A 17,168-nucleotide genomic window follows, 5' to 3' on the forward strand; every position below is an offset into this window, starting at 1 on the left:
TACATTTAGATATACACTTTTTAATACTTTATATATAAATACTAACATTATAAATATATATATGTGTGTGTGTGTATATATATATATTTACATATATATATGTCTATGTTTTTCTGAATCATTTGATAGGAAGTTGGACTTTGCACCTCTATCTCTAACCATCTCACTGCCTCAGGGTATGTTTCCTAATAAGATCATTGTGTTACATAACTAAAGCATAGTTTTCAAAATCAGAAAATATGACATTCATGTATTATATAATCCCTATCCATATTAAAATTGTATAAACTGTCCCAGGATTGATTTCTATATCTTTCTAATTCCACCAGACCCAGCATAATCCAGGGTTGTGCACTGCATTTTGTTCTCATTTCTACTTAGCTCTGTTAATCTGAACAGTTCCTCAGCTCCTTTGTCACCTTTTTTCTTGAGATTTTCTTTTCTATCAACCATGCAGAACACTCTATTTTAATAACTTTACTTATCTATTTAAGAGTTCTAAAGAATTTCCATCTTGTTTTGACAAAAAATGAAAATACAGGAGCACTAACTGACTCCTCTTTAGGAGAAAAGAGATGTACGTACAGCTAAAAGTCTGATTCCTTCTCCCAGTTTTGGAGGAAATTAAGCATAATTTTATATTTGAAACACTCATTTGAATTTTGAGAAATTGGTACTTGATATCACTTACTGTAGGAAATTTGTACAATATTTAAATTACCAGTTATATGACATGTCATAACATCCATCATTTATTCACATTTATCCAATTCATTGACAAATTCAAGAGATTAAATGCATATGTATTAATGAAAGATTGTGTAATAAATCTGTTGTACATTAAATATTTTACTTTCTACTACAGTTTTTATAATCTACCCAAAATAAAAGCATTGTGCAAATGAAATGTGTGATTCATTTCAAAGGAATTTATTCTTCCACACTAGGTTGACCATTGATATTTCAAAAAATCATTTTACAAAATTATTCTCTAATGATTATTTTAATGTATAAGATATCCTGGTGCAATTAAGCATATCTAATAAGTGAAAAAATCAATTTATCTACAAGTTTTAGAGAGCATGGCTTTGAAATAAAATATGGTTCATTTATGTAAATTATTTAACAAGTATAGCTCTTCAAACAGTTGTATAATACAACTAAAACCCCTCATTTAACTCTAATACTCTTTAGAGAAAATATATTTTGCAATTTTATATTTCTAACATAGAAAGGTTTTACTTTGAACAGAAAGCTCAAGTCAAGATAAACAGAATGGAAATAATTTCCTGGCTCAGGCAAGCTTAAGCGATCCAAATAATTAAACATTAGAGATCAATTCTTAAACTAGAAGAGTCAAAAGCATTTTTGTTCAAGTTCTTTTCGTGATTTCCTGTTATTATTTCAATAAATAGTATTACTTGTCTGAATCAGAAAATATCTTTCTAAACACATTTCTGAAGGCCTTTTTAACTTGCTGGTTTCTCAGAGTATAAATGAATGGGTTCAACAAAGGGGCAATTGAAGTATTGAGAAGAGCTACTCCTTTGCTTAAAGTGGCTCTTTCATTTGCTGATATCTTTATGTAGATAAATATACAACTACCATAAGTGATGGATACAACAATCATGTGAGAAGAGCAGGTAGAAAAGGCTTTCTTCTGCTGCTGAGCTGAAGGGAATTTTAGGATTGTCTTGATGATATAAGAGTAAGAAAGGATGACTAACAACAATGTGACAATGAGCGTTATCAAAGCCAAGAAAAAAGCGATCAGTTCTAGCAAACGTGTGTCTGAGCAAGAGAGTTGCAGGACAGGGGAAGTGTCACAAGTGAAATGGTCAATGATATTTGAAGCACAGAAATGCAGGTTAAGACCTAAAATCAGTGGAGGGAAAATGACCAGGAATCCAGTTGCCCAAGAACTGAGTACAAGCTGATGACAAACTCTACCGCTCATGATGGCTGTGTAATGCAGAGGTTTGCAGATGGCAACATAGCGGTCATAGGACATGGTCGCCAGAAGGAAAAATTCTGTAACTCCCAAGAATATGTAAAAAAACAACTGAGATATACAATCATTATAGGAAATGGTCTTTTTCTTGGTTGCAATGGTGATTAGGAATCTGGGGATGCAAACACTTGTGAATGCCATTTCCAAGAAAGAGAAATTCCGCAGGAAGAAATACATTGGGGTCTTGAGATGGGAATCCAATAGAGTGAGGGCGATGATGGTTAAGTTTCCTATCATGCTCAACATGTAATTTAGAAGGAGAAATAAAAAGACTACAATCTGTAACTGAGGATTATCTGTCAGGCCCAGAAGGATAAACTCTATCTGTCTTGTATAGTTCTTCATTCCACTTTCGTGATTTGAAACAAATTCTAGAAATAAAAAGGTGCAAAATAAGAAACGACACGAACAGCTTTATATTCAGGAAATGCTACATAAAGGATCCATATGCACAAGCACACCCATTTACAAGGTAATGCTCCATGAAGTTGAAGATATGATCTGGAACTGTACAACAGAAATTATTAAATAAGAGCAACACAGAGGTCAACTCAGTTTTGGAAACTGACCTGCAGATTCCAGGACAGTTTATTTTTTCACTCTTTTACAAACTTCCAATCGACTTAAAAAATTCCAATTTTGTCCATTTGTTAAATTAATGAGTTAAAATCATGGCACATGTTTCAAAAAGGACTCATTCATTTTTAATTTTTGACTTCATCAAAATAAAATTATATTGGTGTAATGAGCAAAGACCTACAGTTAAATTCTGTAACTTTGGATTTCATATTGAAGTGACATTTTAAGCCTCTTCCAACCTCTCTATGAATCTAGTGCTGAAGACATAGAAAAGAACAAAAAAATAGTGTAAGCATGCAATACCACAACAAAATAAGTCCTAGCTAAATCTGGGTAAAGTTGGCTGTGAATATAAAGCAGATATAGCACATTACAAAAAATTAATAAAACCTATTCAGGACATCAATATTTTGCCACATGTAACCCATAAGAATAAGAGAGAAAACAGAAAATGCCTTATGTCTCTTCACTGTCCTCACCTCATATGGATATATAGATTTAAATCTACTTTCCAGATGAGTTCTGTGAGAGTGAAAATCAGTTTTCCTTCCACATTGCCCATGTCCCGATGTCCCCAGCAAGCATTCATACACCTCATCACTGACTATGACTCTAACTAAGGAAGTGTGTGATGGTTTGCACAAGACAGCTGCATTCTGACAGTGTTTTGTGTTTGCACTGGAGGCTTCCCGAATCTCAGATGGCCAATGATGAAAACACAGTGAATAATAGAGAAGTGTAGCAATGGTGGGAGACTGTTAGCAACTAGAAACTGGACTTAAAATTGTGCCACTCCACACACAATGCAGCTATGGATCTGAGAGTGAACATACTAATGGCTACTGGGACACAGATCAATCCACACTTAGATTAAAGCTTAGACAGGCCTTTTGTTATTTAACAGTGAATTTTAGGGAATTTCCAAGATCAGTTGAAACCATTACAATAATAAGATAGTTCAGTAATATGAATGGACAAAACAAATTTCAAGAGAAAAAAATGTTTTAAAACTTATAATGGAAAATTCACCTTCCTCCAAAAGCAATTCAACTTCCAGATAGACATATGCTCTATGTCATGACACAGTTAAGAGTGAAAGATAGAAAATAATCTAAATATTCAAAAAATAAGCAACTCTCCAAATAATTTTATTCATTCAGATAGTTACATTTTGAAGTGAGAACACTGATGACTATACATTATCATTAAAAGTATTCTAAATGTGTTTTAGACAGAAAATCACAAAATGATTTATATAAATTTCTAATTAATGTCTCCCCATTTTAATAAATGTCTACATATGTACATGCAGGCATTATTTCTGCACATATATACACAAATATTAATAGTAAAAACAGCATAGTTTTCAGATACTATATTATTGTGCATTTAGGTTTTACATAAAAATTCAGTCCTTCTTAATGACATCCTACCAAAGAAAATCATCCAATAAAACATGATATTTTTCAAACTTTTCTAACTTACTTTATAAAAGCAAAAAAATAACTGTTAGCAATTTCATAACACTGATTAGATATATATTTTCAAGCTGTAGTTTCAACTAAAATGAATCTCATTATGCACTTCATTTTTCTCTAAACTGAGGACTCCTTTTCAAAAATTGGCAAATTAGGAAAATGATTTCTAAATAAGCTTAGAACATAAGCACTGAGAGAAAGAAAAAATAAACTGTTTCATACCATATACAGTTTTCTCTATTTTAAATAAAAATTATTTAAATTACATTCCTCATATTAATTAAATTTTGCCAATTTAATTAACAATATAAATCTCTGCCAACTCTGAAACATTTCTTCTTTTTATCAATGAATAAATAGTATTTTTTTTCTATATGATGTGGCCTTTTACCTCATCTATGAACTCACAAACCCCACATTATTTAGATAAAGTTTTATTCCTTTGGCAAATCATTGCAGTTTTTTCATTTTTCTTAGCATGTTTCTTCTCCTCTCATTCTAATTTTCAAATGAATTCTCTCCAGGCTGATGGACATGGTAGATTTTAGGAAACCACAGATGAATCTAAATCTTTCTTCCTTGATCTACCCTTCATAGGTCACTGTTCATTTTGTTGATATGTCTTTTCTCTAACTTCTCCTTTTATGGAAAAATACACTGAGCATTCTGCAGGTTCAGTGTCAGTGTCAGAGGCATTTCAGAGCCATGAAGCAGATATTTGTTCTGCAACCAGTACCAATTGGCCATCTATAATTATCAATGACTAAGTTGTCATTGCTCAAAGTGTTAGCAGACTTAGAAGTCCTGGAAGATCTATTTTTTAAATGTATTAAAACAGATGGAGTCAATTATCCAAGAAAGATATCCTCCAATTTAACAGAGGATATTTTTAATTGACTTATGTTTGACTTTCAGAGTTGTTCAGGCTCTTTATCTGGACATAGTAGAACAAACATTCCTTCTGTAGTTTTATGGTGCAGTGTCTGCTGTAAACCACTAAAGTATTAGAAATGCAGGTTCACATGCAAAAATCAAACTTCATGCTCTTGCCTTTACAGATTCAGAAAATAGAAAATGGGGGGTAATTAATGTTTTATTCTAAGAGGAATAATAAAATATAACCTTTAAATCAATGTTTGTAATTTGTATCTAACTTACATGGTATCTGTAGGCATTCTTAAATTTTGGAAAGAAAAATAATACCACTATTTTACTTACCATTAGCAGAATGTGTTGGGTTTTCTTTTTCTTTATCTAGGTTACAAGAGCAGAGACCAACCATAATGAAAGGCAAACTCACTCCTTCAAAAACAATAGTTAATTATGTAGGCAGGAAGGTTAATTCACATCAGAGAGCCAAAGTATGTCTATTTTATTAATGTAATTTTTCTTCACTATCATATATATCTGAACACATGGTAGTATCTATGACTTAGAAAATAAAGATTTCTAATAAACTCTTCTTTTTTATACCAAATAATTTGTCAGATGGTGTCCAATTAATCCTACCTCACAGACATTCATAAAGATTATCATAGCTGAGATGATTAGCCTGAAACTTGGGAATATTTGTTGGTTTTAAATTACTTAAAAGGAGTGACTGCTTCTTTACAGGAAGTCTGAGGGGACATTGTCTCTAAGGAGATACAGGACAGAAGAAAAAATATTCAAAAAGAGCCTATGAAACACACGTTGGCCTTTGCCTTTATCATTTAAATAAAAATAATCTTATTGTTTCAGACATGATGATAGTATATATTGTAAATAAGGACTGTAGACATTGCAAATGAGCGGGTTATTTTGGATCAAAGATAATGACATGTGCCAAGTTCCCAGGCTTTTTTCAATATGTGAACCTATCACTAGGAGAAGACCATATGGGTACTTAACACAAATATACCTTGTACTTATTTTTAAAAGCAACAGTGTTGATATTAAGAAAAAAAATAGACCTGCATATTATTATGATTTCAGAATGAATATTTTCTTCAGTGACTGAGAATGTGTACATAATTTCAACCTTTTAAAGTAGGTCTAATTATTATCACGAAGTGAACAATTACTATGCCTGAAGTATTGTGCTAACAGTTGTGTGTTCATTATTCAGTATAATCAATATAATAGGCAACCTACACATAATTATAAACTTCTTTTGTTGTTAAAGAAACTGAGAATTAGGGGAATTATTTTAACTTGATCACAGTCATGATGAGGTTTAGAAATTATAATCAGATCTTTGATTCCAAAGTTTAGCTTATTTACCACTATGCAGTACTTCCAACTAAGTAAATGGGTAGTTAAATGATAGGTAGATGATGATAGATAGATAGATGATTAGATAGATTACAGATATAGAAAGATATAGATAGATGATATATGTATATCATAGTCAGATGATGAAAATAGAAAGATGATAGATATAGATGATAGATTATGGGTAGAAAAGGAGGGTATATTTGACTCGGAAAATAGTAAAAAATCGAATGAAAGATACTGTACTTAAGGTATGAGTGCTGAACTTTTTTTAATGAAAAAATAAATTTATGACAAAGATTAACATCCTTATGTCATGCATGCAGAAACATTTTCAAGAAATAAAATGTATTCATGTAGCTTTTTGAGTATATATTTTAAATTAAATTTTGATTTTTCAACCATATCATTATTTTATATATTTCAAAGTTTTAAAATTCCATATTACTGGAAAAAATAACTACAATTGAATATGAACAGAAACAAATGAAGTAACAATATTTCACACTGAACAACCACACTGAATGAAAATCACATGGGTAAAAATCAAAGAAACAAATAACAATTTTGTGTTTTATTTATAATATCATGCTGTGATCAATGACTCTCCATGAGATATATTCTAAAGAGTGGAAGGATGACAAATAAATCTTTACTTAATTTAACCTGTGTGTTGCCATTAGTGATATTGACAGAGTAATTCTGACTTCATTTTGTGTGAATTTTGGCATGCAGCAAATTCATAAATGTATTGATGTGGGGAACTAGGATCTCACTGTAAAATAAAAAGTTGGGATGGGGTGGAGAATAAAATATTAATGGGAGGACTCAGAGGTGTTGAATTAGAAGTAAAGGCACCAGTGTAAATTAAGAATTTCTTAATGTATCCTTTTCTGATGTCTTGTGAAAGAAAAGCACTCTAAAATCATCATTCCACTCAAACACCTAGGGGAAAACTCCAAAATGATACAGGACCCTCCTAGCAGACTAAATTTTCAAAATAGTGAGTACCAAAAAAAAATACTATAGAAATACACAATTATAAGATTAAATAAAAAACACCATTGGGATATCACTATGTAGATCTTCTTATGGATATAGATGTGTATATGATGCACAAAGACAAATGGAAACTCTATAGAATAATGCTAATGCCATATTATTAATGCATAAAGAATGAAAATATTAAGAAAGAATCAATGAAAGCAAGAGCTGGTTCTTTGAGAAAATAAACAAAATAGATAAATGCCTAGCCAGACTTATCAAAAAAAGAGAGTCTACACACATAAACAGAATCAGAAATGAGAAAGGAAAAATCACTACAGACACCACAGAAATACAAAGAATTATTATAGAATACTATGAAAAATTATATGCTAACAAACTGGATAACCTAGAGGAAATGGACAAATTTCTAGAAAAATACAACCTTCCAAGGTTGACCAAGGAAGAAACAGAAAATCTGAACAGTTCAATTACCAGCAACAAAATTGAACTGGTAATCAAAAACTACCTAAGGACAAAACCCCTGTCCCAGATGGCTTCACCACTGAATTTTATGAAACATTTAGTGAAGACCTAATACCCATCCTCCTTAAAGTTTTCCAAAGAGTAGAAGAACAGGAAATACTTTCAAAATAATTCTATGAGGCCAGCATCACTCTAATAACAAAACCAGGCAAAGACACCACAAAAAAGGAAAATTATAGACCAATATCCCTGATGAACATAGATGCAAAAATACTCAACAAAATATTAGCAAACCGAATTCAAAAATACATCAAAAAGATCATCCATCATGATCAAGTAGGATTTATTCCAGGGTTGCAAGAATGGTACAACATTTGAAAACCCATCAACATCATCCACCACATAAAAAAGAAGCACAAAAACCACATGATCATCTCCATAGATGCTGAAAAAGCATTCAACAAAATTCAACATCAATTCATGATAAAAACTCTCAACAAAATGGGTATAGAGGGCAAGTACCTCAATATAATAAAGGCCATATATGACAAACACACAGCCAACATCATACTTAACAGCGAGACGCTGAAAACTTTTCCTTTAAGATCAGGAACAAGACAAGGATGCCCACTTTCCCCACTTGTATTCAACATAGTACTGGAGGTCCCAGCCACGGCAATCAGACAACACAAAGAAATAAAAGGCATCCAGATTGGCAAGGAACAAGTTAAACTGTCCCTGTTTGAAGATGACATGATATTGTACATACAAAATCCTAAAGAATTCATCTTTGCATATGGTGTAAAAAAAGGGGGGGGCCAATTTTGTTGTTTTGCATGTGGGTATCCAGTTTTCCAAACAATAGACATTTGTCCAAAGAAGACATATAAATGGCCAACACATGCATGGAAACATCACTAATCATCGGTGAAATGCAAATCCAAACCACAATGAAATGCAAATCAAAACTCACATCTTTTAAGATGACTATTATCAAAAGACAAATAATATCAAGTAATGGTGAGGATGCAGACAAACTGGGACCCCTAAACACTGTAAGTAAGAATGTAAATTGGTATAGCCACTGGAGAAAACAGTATGAAGATTCTTCAAAAACTTAAAAATGGAACTACCATATTATCCAGCAATCCAATTTTGGGGTACATACTCAAAATTTGAAAAGTGGGTTTTGAAGTGACATATGCCCTCTGTTGTTCCTTGTAACATTATCAATATTCCTAATAGCCACTAGGTGGAAACAACCTAAGTATCCACCAATGAATGAATGGATACAAAAGATGTGGTATGTACATGCAGTGGAAAGTTTTCCAGCCACACAAAATAAAGGAATCTTGTTATATGTTAAAAACAAAAAAGAACCCTAAAGAATCCACTCCAAAACTACTAGATCTAATATCTGAATTCAGCAAAGTTGCAGGATACAAAATTAATACACAGAAATATGTGGCATTCCTACACACTAACAATGAACTAGCAGAGAGAGAAATCAGGGAAACAATTCCATTCACAATTGCATCAAAAAGAATAAAATTCCTAGGAATAAACCTAACCAAGGAAGTGAAAGATCTTTACACTGAAAACTACAACATACTTTTAAGAGAAATTAAAGAAGATACCAATAAATGGAAACACATCCCATGCTCATGGATAGGAAGAATTAATATTGTCAAAATGGCCATCCTAAAGCAATCTACATATTCAATACAAACCCTATCAAAATACCAACAGCATTCTTCAATGAACTAGAGAAAATCTTTCTAAAATTCATATGGAACCACAAAAGACCCCAAATAACCAAAGCAATCCTGAGAAGGAAGAATAAAGCTGGGGGGGATACACTCACTAACTTCAAGCTCTACTACAAAGACACAGTAATCAAGACAATTTGGTATTGGCACAAGAACAGACCCATAAGCCAGTGGAACAGAATAAAGAGACCAGATACAAACCCAAAAATATATGGTCAATTAGTATATGATAAAGTAGCCATGAATATACAATGGAGAAATGACAGCCTCTTCAACAGCTGGTGTTGGCAAAACTAGACAGCTACATGCAAGAGAATGAAACTGGATTATTGTTTAACCCCACACACAAAAGTAAACTCGAAATGGATTAAAGACTTGAATGTAAGTCATGAAACCATAACACACTTAGAAGACAACATACGCAAGCATCTCTTGAATATAACCATGAGCAACTTTTTCCTGAACGCATCTCCTTGAGCAAGGGAAACAAAAGGAAAAATGAACTCATGGGACTACACCAAACTAAAAAGTTTCTGTATGGCAAAAGACACTATCAACAGAACAAAAAGGCATCCTACAGTATGGAGAAATATATTTGTAAATGACATATCCAACAAGGGGTTAACATCCAAAATATATAAAGGACTTACATGCCTCAACACCAAAAAAGCAAATAACCCAATTAAAAAATGGGCAGAGGATATGAAGAGACAGTTCTCCAAAGAAGAAATTCAGATGGCCAACAGACACATGAAAAGATGCTCCACATCACTAATCATCAGGGAAATGCAAATTAAAACCACAATGAGATATCACCTCACACCAGTAAGGATGGCCAGCATCAAAAAGACTAAGAATAACAAATGCTGGTGAGGATGCAGAGAAAGGGGAACCCTCCTGCACTGTTGGTGGAAATGTAAGCTAGTTCAACCATTGTGGAAAGCAATATGGAGGTTCCTCAAAAAACTAAAACTAGAAATACCATTTGACCAGGGAATCCCACTCCTCGGAATTAAACCGAAGAATACAACTTCTCAGATTAAAAAAGACATATGCACCCCTATGTTCATCACAGTACTTTTTACAATACAAGATATGGAAGCAACCTAAGTGTCCATCAGTAGATGAATGGATAAAGAAGAGGTGGCACATATACACAATGGAATGCTATTCGGCCATAAGAAACAAATTCTACCATTTGCAACAACATGGATGGAGCTGGAGGACATTATGCTCAGTGAAATAAGCCAGGTGGAGAAAAACAAATGCCAAATGATTTCCCTTGTTTGTGGAGTATAGCAATGAAGCAAAACTGAAGGAACAAAATAGCAGCAGACTCACAGACTCCAAGAAGGGACTAGTGGTTACCAAAGGGGAGGGGTGTGGGAGGGTGGGTGAGGAGGGAGGGAGAAGGGAATTGAGGGGTATTATGTTTAGTACGCGTGGTTTGGGGGATTATGGAGAGAACATTGTATCACAGAAAAGGCACATAGTGGATCTGTGGCATCTTGCTGCACTGATGGACAGTGACTGCATTGGGGTATGTGTGGGGACTTGATAATATGGGTAAATGTAGTAACCACATTGTTTTTTCATGTGAAACCTTCATAAGGGTGTATATCAATCATGCCTTAATAAAAAAGAATGAAAATATTAGAAAGGTACCATTTTAAACTTCATGGCATATGTGAATTAACCCACAGCCAGTTGATTTCACTCTGGACAAAGGAGTAACTGCTAAAATTTTGTATCATTTTAAAAAATGTTTTAATGACTATATTAGTAGGCAAAGACGTTGAGATAGAACTTCTAACGTATGAGAAATTAGAGTTGACTATAATTTCATGATCTGCTGTTTTTTTTAATTTTCAACTTTAGTTAGTATAAAAGTTAGCCTTTTTATATAACAAGTGCAAATGTATCACCCAAGGTTTTTCCACTCAGATTTTAACTTTCTCAAGCTGTTATGAGAATTATGTTACAGTATGTGGTAGAGTTGAAGATAGGGTGATGGAAAGGAAATATAAGAGCCAATAGGCAATGGACATTATTTTGGGGGTAAATGGGTAGAAAGAGAGAAGGGAGAGCAAAATAAAGTTACCTTAGATGCATGCATGCTGTGTGTGAAAAATGTCAAGAGTAAATTTAAGAAGGAGATTGTATTACCTGTGGCAGGGGATTATGGATCATACGCTCACTATTTTAGTAAAAAATATGAAATAAATTTTTGTTTTAGCACTGACTCCTGGCTTTGCGACTTTCTATTTTACACTGTAGAATCAGTGTGAAACTAGGCCACATGTCACTTGGCTGTACTCTAGTTATATCCAGTAAAACAGAAGTAGATACATTCCTTTTTAATAGTTTAAAAGATGCTTTTACTTAATTTAATATTTATACTAGTTGTGAACATTAAAATATCATTTCCTCCTACATGCATATCTTGGACATCACGACCTTTGTAATGATTTGAAATGATGGGTAGGAAGGTACACAGGAGTTTGATTTCCCTTCTTGATAGATGAATAATTTGGAATTTCTAATAAATTACTCACACCTATTATTTAACATTTTTCAAAATATCAAGTCGACACCCACGTGATTCTGCTTCGGTTAGCTCAGGACTCCCTTTCCTCCATTTCTTGTGCAACAAAGGGCATGCATTATAGCTATGCAGCCATCTCTTGCTTATATCATGAACCCCAACTTCTTTTTATTGTCCCCACTATGCTTTATTGACACTAGTCCTTCTCCATGAAAGAATCCATTTCCACCGACAAAGAATAGCTTTTTCTCTTGCCCTAATGTTTAATATTCAATAACCCAACATGAGATATCAAGAGCCCCTTTTCTTTTCCCTTGGTTCCCATCCTGTGGTGATATAAATAAGATGATATAAATATGGAATAAAATTGAGATAGGAGGTAGAAAGGGAAACTTATCTTCTTTTTGGCTTTTAAGAATTCTTCAAAATTTAAATTCTAAAGAACTTCTTGAAAAACTTAAAAATGATGATGGGCTCCATTTCTTTCTTTCCAATAAAGAAATTAAGATAAATTTGAAGTACAAAAACAGAGATGAGACCAAAAATGTATTGCTGATTCTTTTCTAAGTGGCTTTAGAACAAATGCCTCATCTTTTGGCAGAAAATTTGATATCCTCATACCTTATACCAACCATCATCTAGGTAAAGATGTTAATGTAAATAAAGTAAGTCATGAAATTATTGGAAGAAAATCAAAGTAAATATATGATTAGATCAGGATCAATAAAGCTTCAAAGGTAATAGCAACAGATTCAGAAATATAGACTAAAAAGTGAGCATATTTTCCTAAATATTAATCAGACTTTCTGTATACAAACACCACATGTTATATTAAAGGTTAATAAAACATTAAATACATTTTGAGACATAAGACACTTAAAAAGACTTAATATCCTGAATATATGCAAATACCTTAGAAAGGGAAATTAATCACTTTTTAAAAATAAGGTATCATTGATATACACTCTTATGAGGGTTACACAAGAAAAACAATGTGGTTATTACATTCACTGTTATTATTGAGTCCCCTCCCATAACCCATTGCAGTCACTGTCCTTCAGTGTACTAAGATTCCACAGAGTTCCTATTTGTCTTCTCTGAACTATACTGTCTTTGCTGTGGTCCCCCACACACCATGTGCAGCAATCATGGTACCCCCACAAATGTCTTCTCCTTCTCTCCCTACCCACCCTCCCACACCCCTCCCCTTTGGTGTCCACTAGTCCCTTCTTGGAGTCTGTGAGTCTGCTGCTATTTTGTTCCTTCAGTTTTGCTTCATTGTTATACTTCACAAATGAGGGAAATCATTTGGTATTTGTCTTTCTCTGCCTGACTTATTTCACTGAGCATAATACCCTCTAGCTCCATCCATATTGCTGCAAATGGTAGGATTTGTTTCCTTCTTATGACTGAATACTATTCCACTGTGTACATGTACCACCTCTTCTTTATCCATTCAAATACTGATGGACACTAAGGTTGGTTCCATATCTTGGCTATTGTAAGAAGTGCTGCAATAAACATAGGGGTGCATATGTCTTTTTGAATCTGAGAAGTTGTTTTCCTTGGGAAAATTCTTAGAAGTGGAATTCCCGGTCAAATGGTATTTCTATTTTCAGTTTTTTGAGGAACCTCCATATTGCTTTCCACAATGGTTGAACTAGTTTACATTCCCACCAGCACTGTAGGAGGGGTCCCCTTTCTCCACAACCTCGCCAACATTTGTTGTTGTTTGTCTTTTGGATGTTGGCCATCCTAACAGGTGTGAGGTGATATCTCATTGTGGTTTTAATTTGCATTTCTCTGATAATTAGAGATGTGCATCTTTTCATGTGCCTATTGGCCATATGAATTTCTTCTTTGGAGAAGTGTCCATTCATATCCTTCGCCCATTTTCTCATAGGGTTATTTGTTTTTCAGTGTTGATGTATGGGAGTTCTTTATATATTTTGGATGTTAACAGCTTGACTGATGTGTCACTCACAAATATATTCTCCCATACTGTAGGATGCCTTTTGTTCTACTGATGGTGTCCTTTGCTGTACAGAAGCTTTTTAGCTTGATGTAGTCCCATGAGCTCATTTTTGCTTTTGTTTCCCTTGCCCAAGGAGATGTGTTCAGGAAAAAGTTCCTCATGGTTATATTCAAGAGATTTTTACCTATATCTTCTTCTAAGAGTTTTATGGTTTCATGACTTACATTCAGGTCTTGGATCCATTTTGAGTTTACTTTTGTGTATGGGGTTAGACAATAATCCAGTTTCAGTCTCTTGCATGTACTTGTCCAGTTTTGCCAACACCAGTTGTTGAAGAGGCTGTCATTTTCACACTGTATATCCATGGCTCATTTATCATAAATTAATTGACTGTATATGCTTGAGTTTATATCTGGGCCCTCTAGTCTGTTCCATTGGTCTATGGGTCTGTTCTTGTGCCAGTACCAAATTGTCTTGATTACCGTGGCTTTGTAGTAGAGTTTGAAGTTGGAGAGCATAATCCTCCTCACTTTATTCTTTCTTTTCAGGATTGCTTTAGCTATTGGGGGTGTTTTGTGGTTCCATATTAATTTTTTGGTATCATTAATGTACAATTACTTGAACAACATTATCGTTACTAGACTCCCCCTATTATCAAGTCCCCCCCCATACCCCATTACAGTCTTAAAAAGACTTAATATCCTGAATATATCCAAATACCTTAGAAAGGGAAATGAATCACTTTTTAAAAATAAGGTATCATTGATATACACTCTTATGAGGGTTTCACAAGAAAAACAATGTGGTTATTACATTCACTGTTATTATCGAGTCCCCTCCCATAACCTATTGCAGTCACTGTCCTTCAGTGTAAGATTCCAGAGTCCCTATTTGTCTTCCACATTGTATATCCATGGCTCCTTTATCGTAAATTAATCGACTGTATATGCATGAGTTTATATCTGGGCATCAGCATAGTAAGATGCTATAGAATCATTACTTGTCTTCTCTGTGTATACTGCCTTTCCTGTGTCCACTCCCCCCTCCCCCATTGCATTATGTGTGCTAATCGTAACGCACCTTTTACCCCTTATCCCTCCCTTCCCACCCATTCTCCCCAGTCCCTTTCCCTTTGGTAACTGTTAGTTCATTCTCGGGTTCTGTGAGTCTGTTGCTGTTTTGTTCCTTTATTTTTTGCTTTGTTCTTATACTCCACAGATGAGTGAAATCATTTGATGCTTGTCTTTCTCTGTATGGCTTATTTCACTGAGCATAATACCCTCTAGTTCCATGCATGTTGTTGCAAATGGTAGGATTTGTTTTCTTCTTATGGCTGAATAATATTCCATAGTGTATATGTACCACATCTTCTTTATCCATTCATCTACTGATGGACACTTAGGTTGCTTCCATATCTTGGCTATTATAAATAGTCCTGTGATAAACATAGGGGTGCATATGTCTCTTTCAAACTGGGCTCCTGCATCCTTAGGGTAAATTCCTAGGAATGGAATTCCTGGGTCAAATGGTATTTCTATTTTGAGTTTTCTGAGGAACCTCCATACTGCTTTCTACAGTGGTTGAATGAGTTTCCATTCCCACCAGCAGTGTAAGAGGGTTCCCCTTTCTCCACATCCCCACCAACATTTATTGTTTGTCTTTTGGATGTTGGCCATCCTAACTGGTGTGAGGTAATATCTCATTGTGGTTTTAATTTGCAGTTCTCTGATGATTAGCGATCTGGAGCATCTTTTCATGTGCCTGTTGGTCATCTGAATTTCTTCTTTGGAGAAGCATCTGTTCAGATCCTCTGTCCATTTTTTAATTGGATTATTTGCTTTCTGTTTGTTGAGGGGCATGAGTCTTTTATAATTTGGATGTCAACCCCTTATCGGTTATGTCATTTATGAATATATTCGCCAATACTGTGTGAAGTCTTTTTGTTCTACTGATGGTGTCCTCTGCTGTACAGAAGCTTTGTAGTTTGATATAGTCCCACTTGTTCATTTTTGCTTTTGTTTCCCTTGCCCAGGGAAATATATTCATGAAGAAGTTTCTCATGTTTATGTCCAAGAGATTTTTTACTATATTTTTTTCTAAGAGTTTTATGGTCTCATGACTTCATTCAGGTCTTTGGTCCATTTTGAGTTTACTTTTGCATATGGGACTAGACAATAATCCAGTTTCATTCTGTTACATGTAGCTGTCCAGTTTTGCCAACACCAGCTGTTGAAGAGGCTGTCATTTCCCTATTGTATATCCATGGCTCCTTTATCATATATTAATTGACCATATATGACTGGGGTTATATCTGGGCTCTCTAGTCTGTTCCAGTGGTCTATGGGTCTGTTCTTACGCCAGTACCAAGTTGTCTTGATTACTGTGGCTTTGTAGTAGAGCGGGAAGTCATGGAGCATAATTTGCCCTGCTTTATTCTTCCTTCTCATAGTTGCTTTGGCAATTCAGGGTCTTTTGTGGTTCCATATGAATTTTAGAATTATTTGCTCTAATTCATTGAAGAATGCTGTTGGTATTTTGATAGGGATTGCATTGAATATCTGGATTGCTTTAGGCAAGATGGCCGTTTTGATAATATTAATTCTTCCTAGCCAAGAGCATGGGATGAATTTCCATTTATTAGTGTCCTTTTTAATTTCTCTTAAAAGTGTTGTATAGTTTTCAGAGTATAGGTCTTTCACTTCCTTGGTTAGGTTTATTCCTAGGTATTTTATTCTTTTTGATGCAATTGTGAATGGAATTGTTCACCTGATTTCTCTTTCTGTTAGTTCATCATTAGTGTATAGGACTGCAACAGATTTCTGTGTATTAATTTGTATCATGTAACTTTATGAATCCAGGTATTAGATCTAGTAGTTTTGGAGTAGATTCTTTAGGGTTTCTTATGTAAAAGATCATGTCATCTGTACACAGGGACAGTTTGACTTCTTTCTTGCCAATCTGGATGCCTTTTATTTCTTTGTGTTGTCTTATTGCCGTGGCTAAGACTCCAGAACTATGTTGAATAAAAGTGGAGAGAGTGGGCATCCTTGTCTTGTTCCTAATGTTAGGTGAAAAGTTTTCAGCTTCT

General features: G+C 34.2%; 1 protein-coding gene across 1 annotated transcript; it reads right to left on the reverse strand.

The window, feature by feature from the left end:
* Window positions 1–1,417: 1,417 nt before the first annotated feature.
* On the reverse strand, window positions 1,418–2,383 carry LOC118929019 (olfactory receptor 6C70-like). Its single transcript, XM_036918778.2, has one exon. It carries the CDS (start codon window positions 2,354–2,356, stop codon window positions 1,418–1,420), a length of 939 nt encoding a protein of 312 aa, XP_036774673.2. The 5' UTR covers window positions 2,357–2,383.
* Between the last annotated feature and the right edge of the window lie 14,785 nt (window positions 2,384–17,168).

Source organism: Manis pentadactyla, chromosome 10 (assembly GCF_030020395.1).
Source record: "Manis pentadactyla isolate mManPen7 chromosome 10, mManPen7.hap1, whole genome shotgun sequence".
In the NCBI taxonomy this organism is placed as follows: Eukaryota; Metazoa; Chordata; class Mammalia; order Pholidota; family Manidae; genus Manis; species Manis pentadactyla.

Coding starts and splice junctions, on each gene's coding strand:
- LOC118929019 (XM_036918778.2), bottom strand. CDS start 2,356: ATGAAGAACTATACAAGACAGATAGAGTTTATCCTTCTGGGCCTGACA.